The 15,694-nt window shown below is 43.4% G+C and overlaps 1 protein-coding gene across 1 annotated transcript in view; it reads left to right on the top strand.

Annotated features, from left to right (window-relative positions):
• The window catches only part of CPNE8 (copine 8), a 109,275-nt gene extending 94,014 nt beyond the window's left edge, over positions 1-15,261 (top strand). The window contains exon 20 of the mRNA XM_027679287.1: positions 14,812-15,261. Coding sequence (XP_027535088.1) covers positions 14,812-14,853 — 42 coding nt within the window. The 3' untranslated portion in view covers positions 14,854-15,261. The remainder of the gene's footprint in view (positions 1-14,811) is intronic.
• Positions 15,262-15,694: the final 433 nt, after the last annotated feature.

Here is a 15,694-nt window from a genome sequence, read left to right as displayed (position 1 = left end):
CAGGACAGCTCCTGGCTGCAGTGATGACTGTACCAATAGTGGCTACCAGAGGATTTTTGCCAAACCTCCAGATGAAGCAAGGTGCCTTTTCTTGTCTTCTTTCCACCCATAGAATTGTCTGCCAGGAGTTGCTATAAGAGATGTTACTGTCATAGTAAAGAGACTTCCTGATCTGTATGTAACATAGGTCAGGGAAATTCCTATAATGGTGCCTAAGACATCCTCAACAGGTACAGGCTGAAGTGTGCTATATTTTTCAGAAGATAGATTAAAAATCTTTACATGAAGAAACAGTGCTCCATCACTCTTCTCAAGTACAGCCATGGCCTTCTGAAATCCTGACACACAATACTGGTTTCAGCTCAGGGCCAGAGCTTTCCAAATGCTGGTCGAGCTCACTCTGACAGTGAGTGCAGGCACTTTCTGCCTTGCAGAGGGCAAATCCTTTGTCTGAAGGAGGATTCCTTTGGTGGACCACATGAGAAATATCCGTTAGCTGGACCTGCTACAGGTTCATGTGATTTCTTCTCCAAACCATCTTCCCTGCCAGAGACACTGCCAAGAAACAGAGCACAGAAGAGTATTTGGGAGCAGATACTTTCTCTAGTCTGGAAAAGGACAATACTGCTGCTCTGATATATGTGGGGGATGTGGTAGAGTGTTGTACCGGACCCCACTGCTTCACCTTCCTGCTTTTACAACATGAGCACATCAAATACCAGATGTTGATATCGAGGGATGTCAACAAACACATATCCTCTGAGTATCATCATGGCTAGGCTTCGTGAGCGAAGATTTGGGGAAGGCTCTATCCACATTTGTTGCAAGCACGCTGGTGGCTAATAAGGCCAATAAGAGATAGACATGTCCGATTGCAAAAGGTACAAGAGAAAGACTCCTTAGGTGGTATCCTCTGAGTAGGTGAGGCACAAACCCACTGCAATTGAGGGGTCTTTTCTGCCTCCATGCCCAAGGTGTTGGGTGGCTCCTGGGTCAGCACCACTGAGGTTTGGCAGCACACAGGGCAAGCAGGGTTGCATGTCTTTTAGCATCTGGACATGAAGATGGACCTTCAACAGCAGCTACCTGATCCATGTGTCTGTAGACATCACACACTCCCTAGAGCCCTTGCTGTTGCTGAAATGCAATATATCAGCTATAGCTCACCCAGGCCACAAAGTAGGGATCTTATCCAGGACACTCAGAGGTTAAAATGCAAACAGAACAGCAGAAAGGATGCAGAGAATAGCATAGACTCAAAACCTGTCCTACAATCTGTGAGAGAGATACCAGCTATCTGGTGTTCCCCTTAGCATGGCCTACACCATAGTGCTTCCCTGTGGACTTCCTTGTGATAATTGGTGTTTCCACTAGAAGAAATAATTTCTAAAGTATGTAATCCCATACTTTTGGGGGGTGAGAAGCGAGTAAAAGAGAATTCCCACATAGATTTAAAGACCAGAAAAGAAATTCAAGCCTTTCACCCCTCCAAAAGGGGACATCTGATCTTTAATATACACAGTATATTTCATCATCTCAACCCAGCCATTTTACTGATGAATTTTGATGAAAGTCCTTGTTTTCCTGCTAGATTAAATTTACCCAGGATCAGCTTCCAGTCACTAGAGTCCCATTTTAATGTCATTGCACAAATTGATAGTACACGTCTTCTAGATTCTTGTACCTTAGGTGTCCCCCTGGATCTCAAAAAGTTTAATGCCAAAATGTAATTTGTTCTCATTAGCAGCATCTTGGGACTGCTGTGTGAAGGGACCAAGAAGGTTGGAGGTATTAGGCTTTAGTTAAGACACAGAAGGGGATGCAGCAGTAGGCACAAAGCAATAAGTGCTAGAGGGAAGATAAATCAGGTGCTTCTGTGAGCCTTCTCCCCAAAGGACAGGATGATACAGTGAAAGAGCGCAATGCAAGCCCTGTCCAAATTAAAACTGATAACAGAAAATAGGCCTTATAGTCTAGACAGTAAATCTTTGCCACTCACTGCTCCTAAAGTGCTACCAAGACTTTGCCTGCAGCCTGTGAGCCCCACTATCCCCAGCAGGGTGATGCCTGCTTTGCCCACTCACCAAAGCACATGGCCATTCATGCAGGAGAAGACAATGGTCCTTCTTGCCTGTGATGGCACAACCACACCCCACCTTCGAGCCACACTACGACCTCAGAAATGCTCCTTAGGCCTTGGTACCTGGGCTAAGCTGGTCTCGAGCTTGTCAGAAACACTGTCTTCTCCCAGAAACTACATCTGTCAAACAGACTCCCGGTTTTAACAAACAGCCTTAGAAACTAATTTTTCTAGTCTGAATAACAACCCAAATGGAACAACATTTTTGTTATTGACCTTTCAAAGAGAGTTACCAACCCAAATTGCAGCCAGGGTGGAAAATTACTATGACTAAAGCCAGCTCTCTTGCAACTCTATAAATAGTGGTCCTAAGTGATATCCTTTGAGCTCTCCTGGACTGCAGTGGTGTGTAGCCAGCAATGTCCCCCCGAGTGGGACACTTCTCAGAGCCAGCGAATTCTCAAGTTTGCCATACTTGGAGGACCATTGTTGAAAAGTGATGATTGAGCAGGGGCTGATACCCCCACTCCTTGAGGCTCTACCCTTTGTCTGTTGAGAAGAGGCAAGGCATCCAACGTGTATTTCACTGAATGCAAGGGGGATTTTTTCACAGGGGATTTTTCACCTTGAACAAAATCCTTCAGGTCTGTGCGTGTGCAAGTGTGAATTCGCTGTAGCAAATGTACTGTGAATGTTGCTCTCTTAGATTGTTAAGTACGTTAGATTCATAAGTAAGTTAGGCCTATAAGTGAGTTACTGTTGTACTTATAGTAAATTCTATAGAATCTTTTGTTAAATTGTTTAAGTTAGGCTATCAATAAAATTCAATGAATTTTAAGTGTTGTTAAAACCTTTATGCCTAAACCACTGGTCAAGTCCATGGCAAAGTTTGGCAAGGGGGTCTACTCTGAGCCTTGCGACTCAACAGAAAGGTCTCCCTCCTTCCTTTTTATCCTTACCCTTTCCCATCCTTACCCTTTTCCCATCCTCAGCCTCCATGTAGATCATTTTAGATTGATTTTAGTTTTAGACTGACTGATTTTTTTATTTTAGTCTGATTTTTCTCTGTGTGCTTTAGCCATCTAATAAGTAGTAGAGTGAACCTTGCCAACACACTTTGTTGCGCTTTCCCTTTTATATTAAACCTGCTTTTGCCAATACCTTTGCTGGTGATTCTTTGAGTGACCTAAAACACTCAGTTACAATAGGGCCCCACTGTCTGCCATTGGCACCAAGGATGGGGGATCTTTTAGTTTAAAGACTCCATTAACCTTAGACTTTTTTTTTCTTAGATCTGGATTTTGCCAGGTTCCAAGAGTTGTGCTAAATGATCTATTCCTGTCCTACCTTTGTGCCACCAGTCAACTGTGAACACAATTTTCATGCTTGTGGTTAGCCATGGACAACATAGCTTTTCCTTCACCTCTTAAGCTGTCCCTTACTGATTGAATCTGTTTTAATTTCCCCTCTGGGATCCCAAAGCCCTGCAAGATTTCCTTCTGATTATAATGGACCAAGGACCATAGACCACTTCTTAGTAAAATAACTGTGAAGTTGTTTCCTAAAGACCCTGGATCACATACCACATATTTTGTTCTCTCTCTCAGCTTTTGGTCCCATCATGTCAAACTGGTTGTACCAACAGTCCAACATCTAAGGAGAAAAGAGCTCAGAGCTGATGGAGAATCACCAAAGCTAATGTCCTTCTGGACAAACAGAAATTAAAGGAAATTAAACATAAGAAAGTGATTGTATGAATAGGATGTTCTGTTGTATTGGGTCACCGCCTACCTATTTAAAGAGTTGTTGTTGGCTGGGATATTCAGAACATGAACACTTTTAGAAGATCATTAACACCAGCTTGAATGTTCATTAGACTCAAACATCCAGGGAAAGGAGAACTGCTGGGAGAGCTCTGAACACTGCTTATGGGAGCCTGTTTTGGCTACAACTTGAGTGGCCTCAATTTTCAGGGTAGTCAATAGGTTTTCTGGACCCTGCACACCTCCAAAGATCAATTTCTCTGGCAAAGAAATTTGCAGGTCTGTACCATGGTAGAAATCAATGTCTGCTAGTAAAAGGAGCAAGAGGCCACTTCTGAACTCAATAGCAGCAGACAGGCGTAGACTACCACAACTGTGCCAAAATTATCCATTTATAAGGCCTTTAAATCTTGCAAGAAACGTGGGTAGAGCCCTTCCCAAATCTTCGTTCGCAAAGCCTTGCCATGATAAGGCCTTTAAATACTGACAGGTTTTTATCTCATCTCATTTCATCCAAGTCTATTTGCTGTATCAAGAGGGCATGGTTCATTTTTGATCAATTTTACTTGTTCTTTCCCAAAGAAGCTTATAAGTCATACAATACTTCTGAAGACAGGAAAAAATACACATAGAGGCAGGAGGTGTTGGAACTGAAGCCAGCTACAGAGGAATCAAAGGATTCATTTGCCTTAATGTTAGATGTCTGTGGTGCAAATATCTACAGATGAGTCCATCACCCAGAGCTCCCTTTCTAGTGAAGAGTGAGAAATGGGCTCTTATAGGGTGTGACTCAGTTGGATTATTTCAGGCAGTTTCATTAGAATGGAGTGTTCACACAGGCTGTGCCTGTTTCTCTCTGGTGACTATAAAGGAAGACCAGTTCAAATGTGAGTATTTACACATGAAGACTATGGTTGCCCTCTCACAGCTCTGGGTCTTTCATCCCTACTGAGACAGCCCGTGTCATTCTCTTTCATCCTCAATTTTAGTTAAAAATAGTGAATCTTAAACCAGCCATCCCAATAATGTAGGAGGCTTGAACCTTCCCTGCAGGTGCATGAGGATGTGGGCTATGTTGCAGGGTGAAGGGCCCAGGACAAAGTGAGATGCCGTGCTTGCCTGCAATGCTGGATCTTTTCATAGTCCAGCTCACTGGGCTCTACCTCTGCCTGCAGGCAGCAATACAATAGAATCATAGAATTGTTTAAGTTGGAAAAGACCTTTAAGATCAAGTTCAACCACTAACCCAGAATTGACAAGCCCATCTCTAAACCATGTCCCTAAGGGCCACATCTATATCTCTTCTAAATATCTCCAGGAATGGTAACTTCACCACTTCCTTGGGCAGCTTGTTCCAGCGCTTGATAATCCTTTCAGTGAAGAAATTTTTCCTAATGTTCTATCTAAAACTCCCATGGCACAACTTAGGACCATTTCGTCTTGTCCTATTACTTGTTACCCGAGAGAAGACACCAACACCCACCTGGCTAGTTGTAGAGAGTGGTAAGGTCTCCCCTGAGCCCCCCTTGTCTCCAGGCTAAACACCTCCAACCACCTCAGCTGCTCCTCGTCAGACTTGTGCTTCATTCCCTTCACCAGCTCCATTGCCCTTCTCCAGACATGCTTCAGCACCTCAATGTCTTTCTTGTAGTGAGAGGCCCAAAACAGAGCATAGGATTCGACGTGTATCCTCACCAGTGCCGAGCACAGGCAAATGATCCCTATGCTTGTCCTGCTGGCCACACTGTTGCTGATGCAAACAGCACTGTGGGAAGCTGGAGATAGTAAACCCTGAAAACAGTCAAACCTTAAAATAGTTTAACTAAAAACTTCTGCCTCTCTCAGTTGTTCAAATGTGACTTTCTTTGTATTACCAACACATTTGCTCTCCAGTCTTGCAGAGAAATTACTTGTATGATCTGATTATAAATGCACACACCTAAAAGTACAAAAATGCCCTGCAAAAATCAATTAGAAATTCCCAAAGAACAAAGAAAAACTAAAAATAAAAAGCCAACAGGAAGTATTATACCCTCCTGTGTGATGTTAAGAAAAGGGTGCTTACTCGGTAATGAAGCAGAACTGGTATGGCTTCTTTCCCTTTCAGGTCATCTTTAAAGATGTCCTAAACTGATTTAGTTGTGTTTAATCAATTGAAATTGAGTGAGGTCACAAGCTTAAGCACGAAAATTTGCTGTGTTGAAGATCTTAATAGAAGATAATTGTTTAATACAGGAGGCAGTAGTTTGCAATACTCCTCCAATATATTTTCTTTTAGTCCTCACTACCTGATAATGCATCAAGAACATTTACACTTCTTCTCACAGTCTTTGTTTTCCTCATACAATACTTTATTCTTTCACATAATTTCCATATACCTATACTTTCCTATTTTTCTATGCTTTGCTGTTATTTTTCAGCACCAAAGAGAAAATACAGTGTGTTTCTCTGCAGCAGATAGGCCCCAGGGATTTAGCGTTGCTCGGAGGTATTCACATTTCTTGGGCAGGAGAATATTACTCCTCCTTTCTCTTTTATATCCACCAAGAAAAATCTGTTGATCTCCAGCCTTGATCATGTAAGCACAGAACTTACGTCATTACAAAACACAATGCCCAAAATCTGCTGAGAAGATTGTGTAGTTCAACTCCAATATATCTATAGGAAAGGTACCTATGAAAATGTTAATAGACTTAAAATCATGGGGAGGCAATTTGACATACTTCCAGGAGAAAACAGCAGTGTTACCACATAAGCACCAGAAAAGATAAGGTAAGATATTTTGCCATGGTTACAAATACAAGGACAATGAATGTCTGATCCTTTCCCAAGAAAATGGGAGAAAAATAACTGGCAAGGTGCCTGCTTCTAAAACCAATTTCAATGTATAAAGGAGCCTCTGAAAAGGATTCTGACTAATACACTGCCAGGCAGAGAGAAAGAAAAACCATTTCTGGAAGCAAGAGGCATTGAAAGTGCAACCAGAAATAAAATAATATATCCTTTGGAGTTCTCAGGAGTGAGATCAACCCGATAAAACTGCTAGTACCCACTGATCTCAAATCTGCATTTCGTATCTCTGGCAAACTCAGTTGACACCATCCAAGAACAGCTTCACTGCCAATGTGACCCAGGAATTTTAACTTCGGCCATCTAATTCTCTTCTGCCTGGGAGCTAGAGATTCAGCTGGAGGCAGCGCAGGCGTTGCTGGGAGGTCATTTCTCCTTCTGAGGAGGAGCCAGTGGGAGTTTTCCTCTGAAGAGTCTAGACTCAATTCCTGTAAAGAGATTCTTACAAGGTTATCTTGTAGAGGCAGATAATTTCCTTTGCAATTTCTCTTGTCTACATGGAAGAGGAGATTGCTGTAATTGCGTCATGTCAAGCTGACACACTTACTAGTATAGAGCTACTTGCAGGTAGCTGTCATACCTATAGATAAACCCTGACTCACATGCTGTTTTCAGTCATCTCCTCTCAGTTTAAGTCAAAAGTAGAGTCCAAGAGTCCCTCTTTTCCTGTATGGTCCCTGATTCCCTGTGTGTGATGGGCTTTAATTCTCTCCAGGGTATTCAGTCCTGTCTGCCCCAGCACATTAGGGATAGCTTAATACTCTTACCTCCAAGAAAGAACCAGGACACCCTCTCCAGCCTTCTCAGGTCAGCTCCTTGTGATGTGGCCAGACATGACATTTAGTGTTCCATTCAGGTAAATGTGGTAGACACTGTCCCAGGCTGGTGGATATCCCGCAAGCCGGTGCCTCTGGGTCTCTGCAGATTAAGGGGGAGAGTGGTACATTTTTCAGAGTACTCTCCATACTTGCCTTGCAGACAAAAAAATCTAGAAATACCATTTGTCTTATGAAAAAGGTGTGGGAAGAGATTCCCTGGGTCACTTATGGCAGCTCGGTGCCTGACACCCATTTTTATAATGGGAAAAAAAAAGGCTTTTCATCATCAGATTCTCCAGCTGAGCACCATGGGCCAGAGACAGCTAACGAGTACCTTAGGCCCTCTTGTTGAATTCTTTGCAATGGTTAAAATGATTAAAAATAGCAGCTGTGATGGGGATAGCTCATGGCAACCTCTAGGTCAGAGCATCTGAGCATTTGCATCCTTCCAACAGCCATGTGGTGCTGAACTGTCCTCAGCTGCCTCCAGCCCCTTGTGTCAGGTGTGTCAGTGATGCTGTGACAGCTCCAGCTGAGTGGGCAGAACCAGAGCCATGTCTGCCCTTACACGTTCAGGGTGCACAGAGCAGTTGCACAAGCATTGGCTCTCCTTCACCTTGCTGCAGCTGGCAAGACAGCAGGGATGCAGCCACCAGTGCTGAGGTGGCTGAGCATCATTGAGAGCCATCCTGCCAGAGGAACTGCAATAAAACAAATGTGGTGATATTTCCCCACTTTTCAGTGCAAAAGCAGAAAAAGGTTGGGTTTCCAAGAAGTCCTGCTACCAGCTTTCATTTAACTCAACTGGATGATTTCCATGAGAGTACTGGGGAGCCCTTCTCCAACAGTACAGTTTGAAGAATGAATCCTGAATCCTAATTCAGTAACCAATTCCCATATAGTCATATTTAAAAGGGTGGGATTAAGCTTTTGTCCTTGTTGTTTTAATATATCTCCCATTGGAAATTGGCAGCTTGCACAGCAAATCTGTGGCAAGGTTCATCATCTAACACAAAGGCCATTGTCAGTTTTTTTTGGGTTGAGTGCCAGGTATCACAGTAGGTGAGAACACGAGCCTCAGTTGCTTGTGTGTACTCAATTGCAGTTGTAAATAATGCAATGTTTGGAAGCAGTTCAGAGTACAGCTGCAATCAGATAACCTCAATATCAGCTGTTCAGTGCCAGAGACATAGTGATTGTGTGAGTGCTTAGAGTAATGGGATGGGGTGAGAAATGCTGGGAGCTCAGACTCTGCACAATTCCTCTACAGTAAAAACGTACCTGTAGCCTCTGATCACTCTACTTTCCTGTTAGCCGCTAATCTGAAATGTCTCACATATTTGACCCCATTTACATAGGTATCTACAGGAATAATTCCCGAACAGTGAGTGCAAGATTGTGTGTTCTGAGGTCAAGAGAAGCAAGATAGCAATTACAGAGATAATTGTTTTTAATGCATTTTTCACCTCCAGAATCCCATTAAAATGTTCTTTGCAGAAGAACAGAAAGGAACAATGTTTTAATATTAGGTTTACAAGAAACACTTTATTCCTCCTTTATTATACCCAAGTTCCTTGACAGCAATCATGAATTAATTTTCACATTGTGCAGTCTGATTTTCTGATTTTTTCTGGAGCAGGCTTTGCTCACTGCATCTGAGTACTGAACCTACTGAAACTACATTGACAGTGTTTATGATAATTAAAATCAACTGAAGGACACTGCTCAGTACTCTAGCTAGGATTAAAATTCCTTGTATGTCTCTTAAAAATCAACCAGGAAGAAAAGGCCAAAGTGTTAAGACCTGTTATGCAGGATGCATGTAAACCATTTTTATCTCCGTCATTTTATTGATGGCGTTTGACAATTACCTGAATTAATTCCTATATGCCCTGCAACAGCTTTTGTCTCAGTCTTACCTACGTCCACGTTGAACTGGTTATATTTTGTTTGTCTACTTCTTTAGTGTCTCCAGGAACAAAAATGGTCAGGTTGCCTGCAACCATGATCACGCTGGTCCCCACACCAGAGAGGGGAAGTACTGCTGGGGTAGGGGGTGGGAGAGCTGCCACAGCTGAGATCAGGGCAGAGAGATTCCTCCTGGAGTACTCGTGGATGCAGGTGCTGAGGGAGTACAAACAGGGAACTGGCCCTGGACCCTTTGAAGTTGCTTCCACATCAGCTGTGGAAGAAATCAAAGAGCTGCCACAAGCACTTGCTGATATCTCAGTAACACCCATTCCACATGGCAGGAGAGCTGTCTGGAGTAAATTCTTGAATATTAACCATCTTTCCTGAATCCCTCTTCCTTACAGGGCTTTATCCCCTGACACTCTACCAAACAGATTCCTGAATAGGCCAACATCTACTCTGCTGAAGTCCAGGGTATCGAGCTTGCTGTGCACCCTCTTCACTGCCCCAAGGATCTCAAGCTCTTCTGTTTCATGGTCACTATAGCCCAGGCTGCCCTTGAGCTTCACATGCTCCAGCAGCCCCTCTGTTGGTTAGAACAAGGTCCAGCATAGCAGCTCTCCTTGTTGGCTACTCTATCATTTGGAGAAGGAGAAGAGATCCAGGAACCTTCTGGATATGCATTGCTGTGTTGTCCTTCCTACAGGTATCAGGGGGGTTGAAGTCCCCCATGAAGATCAGGGCTTTTGAGTGTGAGAACATCCCTATCTGCCCATAGAGGACCTCATGTGCTCAGTCTTCCTGGCCAGGCAGCTGTCACAGACCCCCACTGTAATGTCACCTGTCCCTGCCCTCCCTTTAATTCTGACCCATGAGCTCTTGGTTGGCTCCTCTTTGACCCTGAGATGGAGCTTCATGCACTACAGATGGTCATTGACATAGAGGGTAACACCCTTCCCTCCTCTCCTGCCTTTTCTTCCTAAGGAGCCTGTGTCCTTCCATTACAACATTCCAACTACAGGAGCCATTCCATGACATCTCCACGATGCCAATAATATCACAACCCTGCTGGCATCCACCTCTAACTCTGCTTGTTTATCCCCCTTGGTGGGTGGATTTGCCAAGAGGCAGTTAAGTTGGGCCCCAAATTAAGGTAACTCACTGGCTGGAGTGGCTGGAATTCCTCTGTACTGCCCTTCAGGAACCATCACTTCCCAGTGGCCCAAGTTTCTCAAAGTGGGACCACCATCTAAGTAGCCAAACCCCTGCCTGTGGCACCAGTCCTGTAACCATTTGTTGATTTGTCAAGTTCCACTGGCCCTTTCAAATTCCTTCCCTTTGACCAGAAGGACTGTGCTCACTCTCAGCATTTTCTAGGTGTTATCCATCTAGCTCACTACTGAAAACCCCATGTAAGATGGTATCAAACCCATCAGTAGACACAATTAGTGTATGACAAATTTACAGGGGCTATTACTTGTATATTTGATATATTTGAAGCATTTAAAAATAGGATGTTTGTTTGTTTCAGTGCCTCTTCTGGGACTCAGAAATAAGCCAAATGATGTGCATTTACCAGAGCCTTCTTCTGTCTTTTCTTAGTGAGAGATACAATTTTCTTTTATGGAGTTTCTTGGTTCCTCACTTCTACTCTGAAATCGTATATGCAGTTCTCGAAGTATCCTTGGAGAGTATTCAACTTTCAAATTCCATCAGGCTCCAATAATTTGAAAATATTTTATGTATTGCTGTACTTTCTAGCATCTTTCACTTTCCTGTTCTTTCCTTTTAGCCTGAATTTGTATCATTTCCCCTTTGTTACATTAGCTGTTTGATCACTACTGGAGCTTCTTGTGAAAACTCTCAAAAAAGGCATTCTGTCTCCTCAGTACCGCTTGCCATTAGCTTTTCTTCTGCAGTGAGTAGTGAACCAATGTGTCCTCTGATATTTCTCTTTCCAGTAATGACTCCACAGATTGTGGGGTTTGCTATTCTTTATTTCTTTTTCTCTTGAATTTGATTTTCTGTCTTCCAGCACATGCTGTCCTTTGATATTTGTCCTTGCTCACTTGACCTCACGCCCATTTTCTCTGTACTTATTTCTTGTCTGAGTTTACTGAAGAGCTGAAATAATCCACATTGGTCTCCTGCTACAATTTCCAGTGTGACTACATGCTGGTAGAATTGTATCATAACATCATTTGGCACAAGGAACTGACAATTCTCCCGAACTATTCAGTCTTTTGAACTGTTTTTCCACAAACTATTATTTATTATCTTTCTTTGGGTACTGAAATCTGTTTCTTGAAGCCAATTGACTTAATTCTGTTTGGTTTGGTTCTCCCGCTTTCTTTGTCTAAGGGCCATTACACATAATAATCTGTCCCTTAGCAGTTAACAGCAGCCTATCAACTGCACACTGATGATGCTGAAAGAACTTTAGGAAGAAAGCAATAGCATAATAAAAGCAGCCATGAAAATGGCCATATTAATTTGAATTATAAAACAAAACTTAAAAGATTTCAAATGGACTTGAACTATTAACTGACCTCCCCCATCTACCTGGACTCTATGTGGTGCTTCATAATGCACTTTATCTTCCTAACATTTCACTGACACAGCAGGAGGTAAACTAAAACTTAACCTATCTGTGCAAAGATATATTCACGTCCTTAATGGTAACAACTGCAGCCTTACCTTCTCCTTACATCCAGGGGGAAAAAAGGCAGTATCCCTGGACCATCTCCAAGACCTGAGCCTGCAAGAGCACTGCCTCCCGGTAGCAGTGCAGAACAGCTTTAGCAATCAAACCCAACTCTCTGTATTCAAAGCAGAGGAGCAAAATCCCCCAATGGCAGTGGCACAAGTGGCGCTGGTGGGAGAGGACAGATCAAACCTTGCTGCCTGGCATGTCACTCATGGTAAGGCTGCACTCTTCATCAGACCAGTGACAGAGAGGCTGCCCATGGGGGCTGTGGAAGCCCCATCTATGGAGATCTTCAAGATTCAGACAGATGGAAGACTGATGGGCCTGATTGTGCTTTGTCCCACTTGTCCTCAAGGGTGGCCTGGATGCCTCCAGAAGGGCTTTCCAACCATCATACCTGTGAAGCTTCTAAACCAGTTTCCCACACTCTCTGAGCCATCACAAGACCGGGATTAAAGAAGAACCCCACAAGAGGGGTTAGAGTCTGCCTACCTCCAGAAACACTAGCATCTAGCTTCTAATGGTAGGTTTGTCACTGGGGATAATTCATGCTTCCAAAATTTGTGTAGCTGTGGTTCTTCTTTCTCCTCCTCCCTTCACAGCCTTGCTTATTTAAGCCTTTCTTTGAAGTTTGTTGTTCATTGACTAGGCGTGATTTTGTGGCTGAGATTTCTACAGGTCAAGTCAGCACTGAAGGGGATGTTTTTGAGAAGCTGCCCTGGAAATGGGACATGGTCCAGGCTGCCATAGGTCAGAACTTAGCAGAAAGGTGACATATGCAGGTAAGATGGTCCCAGAAGATGCAGGATTGTACCCAGTCACTGAGAAACATCTTTGGAAGTTCATGTAGATGTAAGGCAAAGGCAAGCTCTGGGCTTCTCCCTTGCTGTTGAAGGGCATAGGGAAGACAGGCTTGGCAGGCTGCAAGGGTCTCTGAAAGCAAGGTAAAGCCTGGCCCTTCTCCTTTCCTTATCTTCATAGTCACCATCCAAAGGCATTCCTCACCTACTGCAGGTGATTGCATCCAGGCCTTTCCCAGTTAAAACAATTCCCATTTCAAATGGCATCACAAAAATGCAGAGACAGAAAAGCTGCTAGGAAGAGCTCTGTCATTAATTCACCAAATATTAAAAGGCATCAAAGCACTGCAGATAAAATTATTACAAGGGCTAATTACTATACCAATCCTTCTGGCTTTAATTCTAGATCTGAAATGTTGCTGTGCTAAGAAAATAGGATTCACAGTACATGAGACACGTGGGAGAAGATTCAATTTGTAATGATTATTTGAAACTTTTTAATAGGATTTCACCAGCAATATGAAGACTGACAGTTTAATAATCTGTGGAAATGAAGAAATAAAGCTCAGGCCCCATATATAAAGCCTTCCTAAAACGTTGGGAACACAGTAGAGGATAATCCAAATACCTGGCAAATTCCTGATTCTCTTTTCAGAGTAAGATGTACTCCAACTGCAGCCCTGTGGCTCTCGCTGCAAGAGTTGAGTGCCTGAAGTTGATAGGGGAGAGGAGTTTTAGGCTTAAACTCTCCAAAGCCTTCCTGCCAAAGCACTCAACGTTCTGCTGTCTTTGCAGAAGACATTTTAAAGCTGTGTTTGAAGAAGCTGCTTGGATGCTGGACCAAAAACATTACAAAAGATGGGAAGTAATTTTCTATAAGGACATCTTCAGTTCAGCAGGAGAGCAGCAGGAATTATCAGATCAACCACCTCAACTTGCAAGAGTATTGTTTTAAAAAGCCTTTAGTTTAAGGGGAAACTTGAAAAATTGCATGCAGAGAATAAGCTGGGACCTGGCCAATACTTCCTATCCTCTACAGGTGTACTGTGTGCCATGGACCTTGGGCTGGTGCTGTGGGCTGCTCACAGGATGTCCTTACCCTCAAGAGAGATCCACCTCTGACAGCTGCCACTTTGCAGATGCAAGGAGAGATGAGGATTTCTCCTCTGGTTCCCCAAGTCAGGACACCTGAATACTGCCTCACAAAGAGGTGCAAAGTACCTGCTTTGCCCTGGCAAGCCGGTACCTCAAGTTAGGCAGCTGGGGACAGAGGTATCCCAGAGATCAACAGTGATAGAAACAACATACACATAGTCTTGGGCACTGGCAGTCACTCCAGTCTAGTATTTTCTGATCTCAACCCACACATCTGTTCATGAACTAATGAGAAGCAGCAAGAGACTTCAAGCCTGTTTTGTGCCATGCTTACCAATAAAAAAGCATAGTAGCTTTATTTTATCTGTACTGCATTAAAAGATGCCTGTGAAAAACACAGTCTGGGTCTACCACAGGTGCAGGAAAAGTTCATGGAATGTCTTTGCTGCTGTAAAAGGATAATATTTTGTCAGTGTGGTGGCTTTGGCTGGAGTATAGCTAATTTTTTCACAGTAGCTGGTATATTGTGCAGTTGTGCTGGAAACAGTGCTGACAATTCAGGGATGTTTTAACCACTGCTGAATTTACACAGTCAAGGCCTTTTCTGCCCCTCACCCCACCAGTGAGGAGGCTGGGTATGCACAAGGAGGGGACACAGCAGGACAGCTGACCCCAACTGACCCAGGGGATATTCCAGATCATATGGTATCATGCTTGGCATATAAAGCTGGAGGAAGAAGAAGGAAGAGGGGGAAAGCAGTCAGAATGATGGTGTTTGTCTTTCCAAGTCACTGCTATGCATGATGGAGTCCTGCTTTCCTGGAAATGACTGAATGTCTTCCTGCCCATGGGAAGTGGTGAATTAATTCCTTGTTTTGCTTTGCTTGTGTGTTCAGCTTTCCTTTACCTATTGAACTGTCTTCATCTCAACCCACAAGTTTTCTCACTTCTACCCTTCTGATTCTCTCCTCCATCCCACTGTGGAGGAGTGAGTGAGTAGCAGCATGGGGCTGAATTGTCAGCTGGGGCTAAATCATGGCACAGAGGAAAACCAGGCATTTGAAGAAATCCCCTAACTCCATGTACTTTGCCAAGCTGTGGGAAAGCAATACTGTGTAAGGGAGACTGTAGTTCAGTTGGTGATGATACAGGCTTTTAGAAAAGAAAATTGTTGGATTCCAAAATATAATACATTTGAGTGGTCTTCGTTAAAAGTCATGGGCTACAGAAGCTGGGAAAACCCTTTTTCATTGACCTCATCCCTGTGGATTCTTCCGGCCTTCTCCAGCAGAATGTGAAAAGACACCTTGCATGATGTTATCACATGCCCTGCCCAAGCCAGAGAGTCCACATCCTGATCTCATCAAACCTGTGCAGAAAATCTTTTGTGTTTTATCTCTCCCTTTGTGTTCCCTGGATCCTGTGCATTCTGCAAACCTGAATACCTTTTTTCCCTTGTAATTCCCCCAAGATAAAATGGGTTTTCCCCTATGACATATGTGTAAGACCCCAAGTTTGTTAACCTGGGTTTTTCCCTTATGTCATTCCCTGAAACTCCCCCCCCCCCCCCCGTTTGTAAGAAATTGTAATAGTTACAACCCCCTGTTGAATATGAAGATCCTAAACCCTTTACATACGAACTTGTGAGTCCAATAAAGCATTCCAGTTTC

Source organism: Neopelma chrysocephalum, unplaced genomic scaffold (genome assembly GCF_003984885.1).
Source record: "Neopelma chrysocephalum unplaced genomic scaffold, ASM398488v2 Primary Assembly neopelma1_45, whole genome shotgun sequence".
Classification (NCBI taxonomy): Eukaryota; Metazoa; Chordata; class Aves; order Passeriformes; family Pipridae; genus Neopelma; species Neopelma chrysocephalum.
The sequence above is the reverse complement of the archived record's forward strand: the minus strand, read 5'-3'. Positions and strand labels throughout refer to the sequence as shown.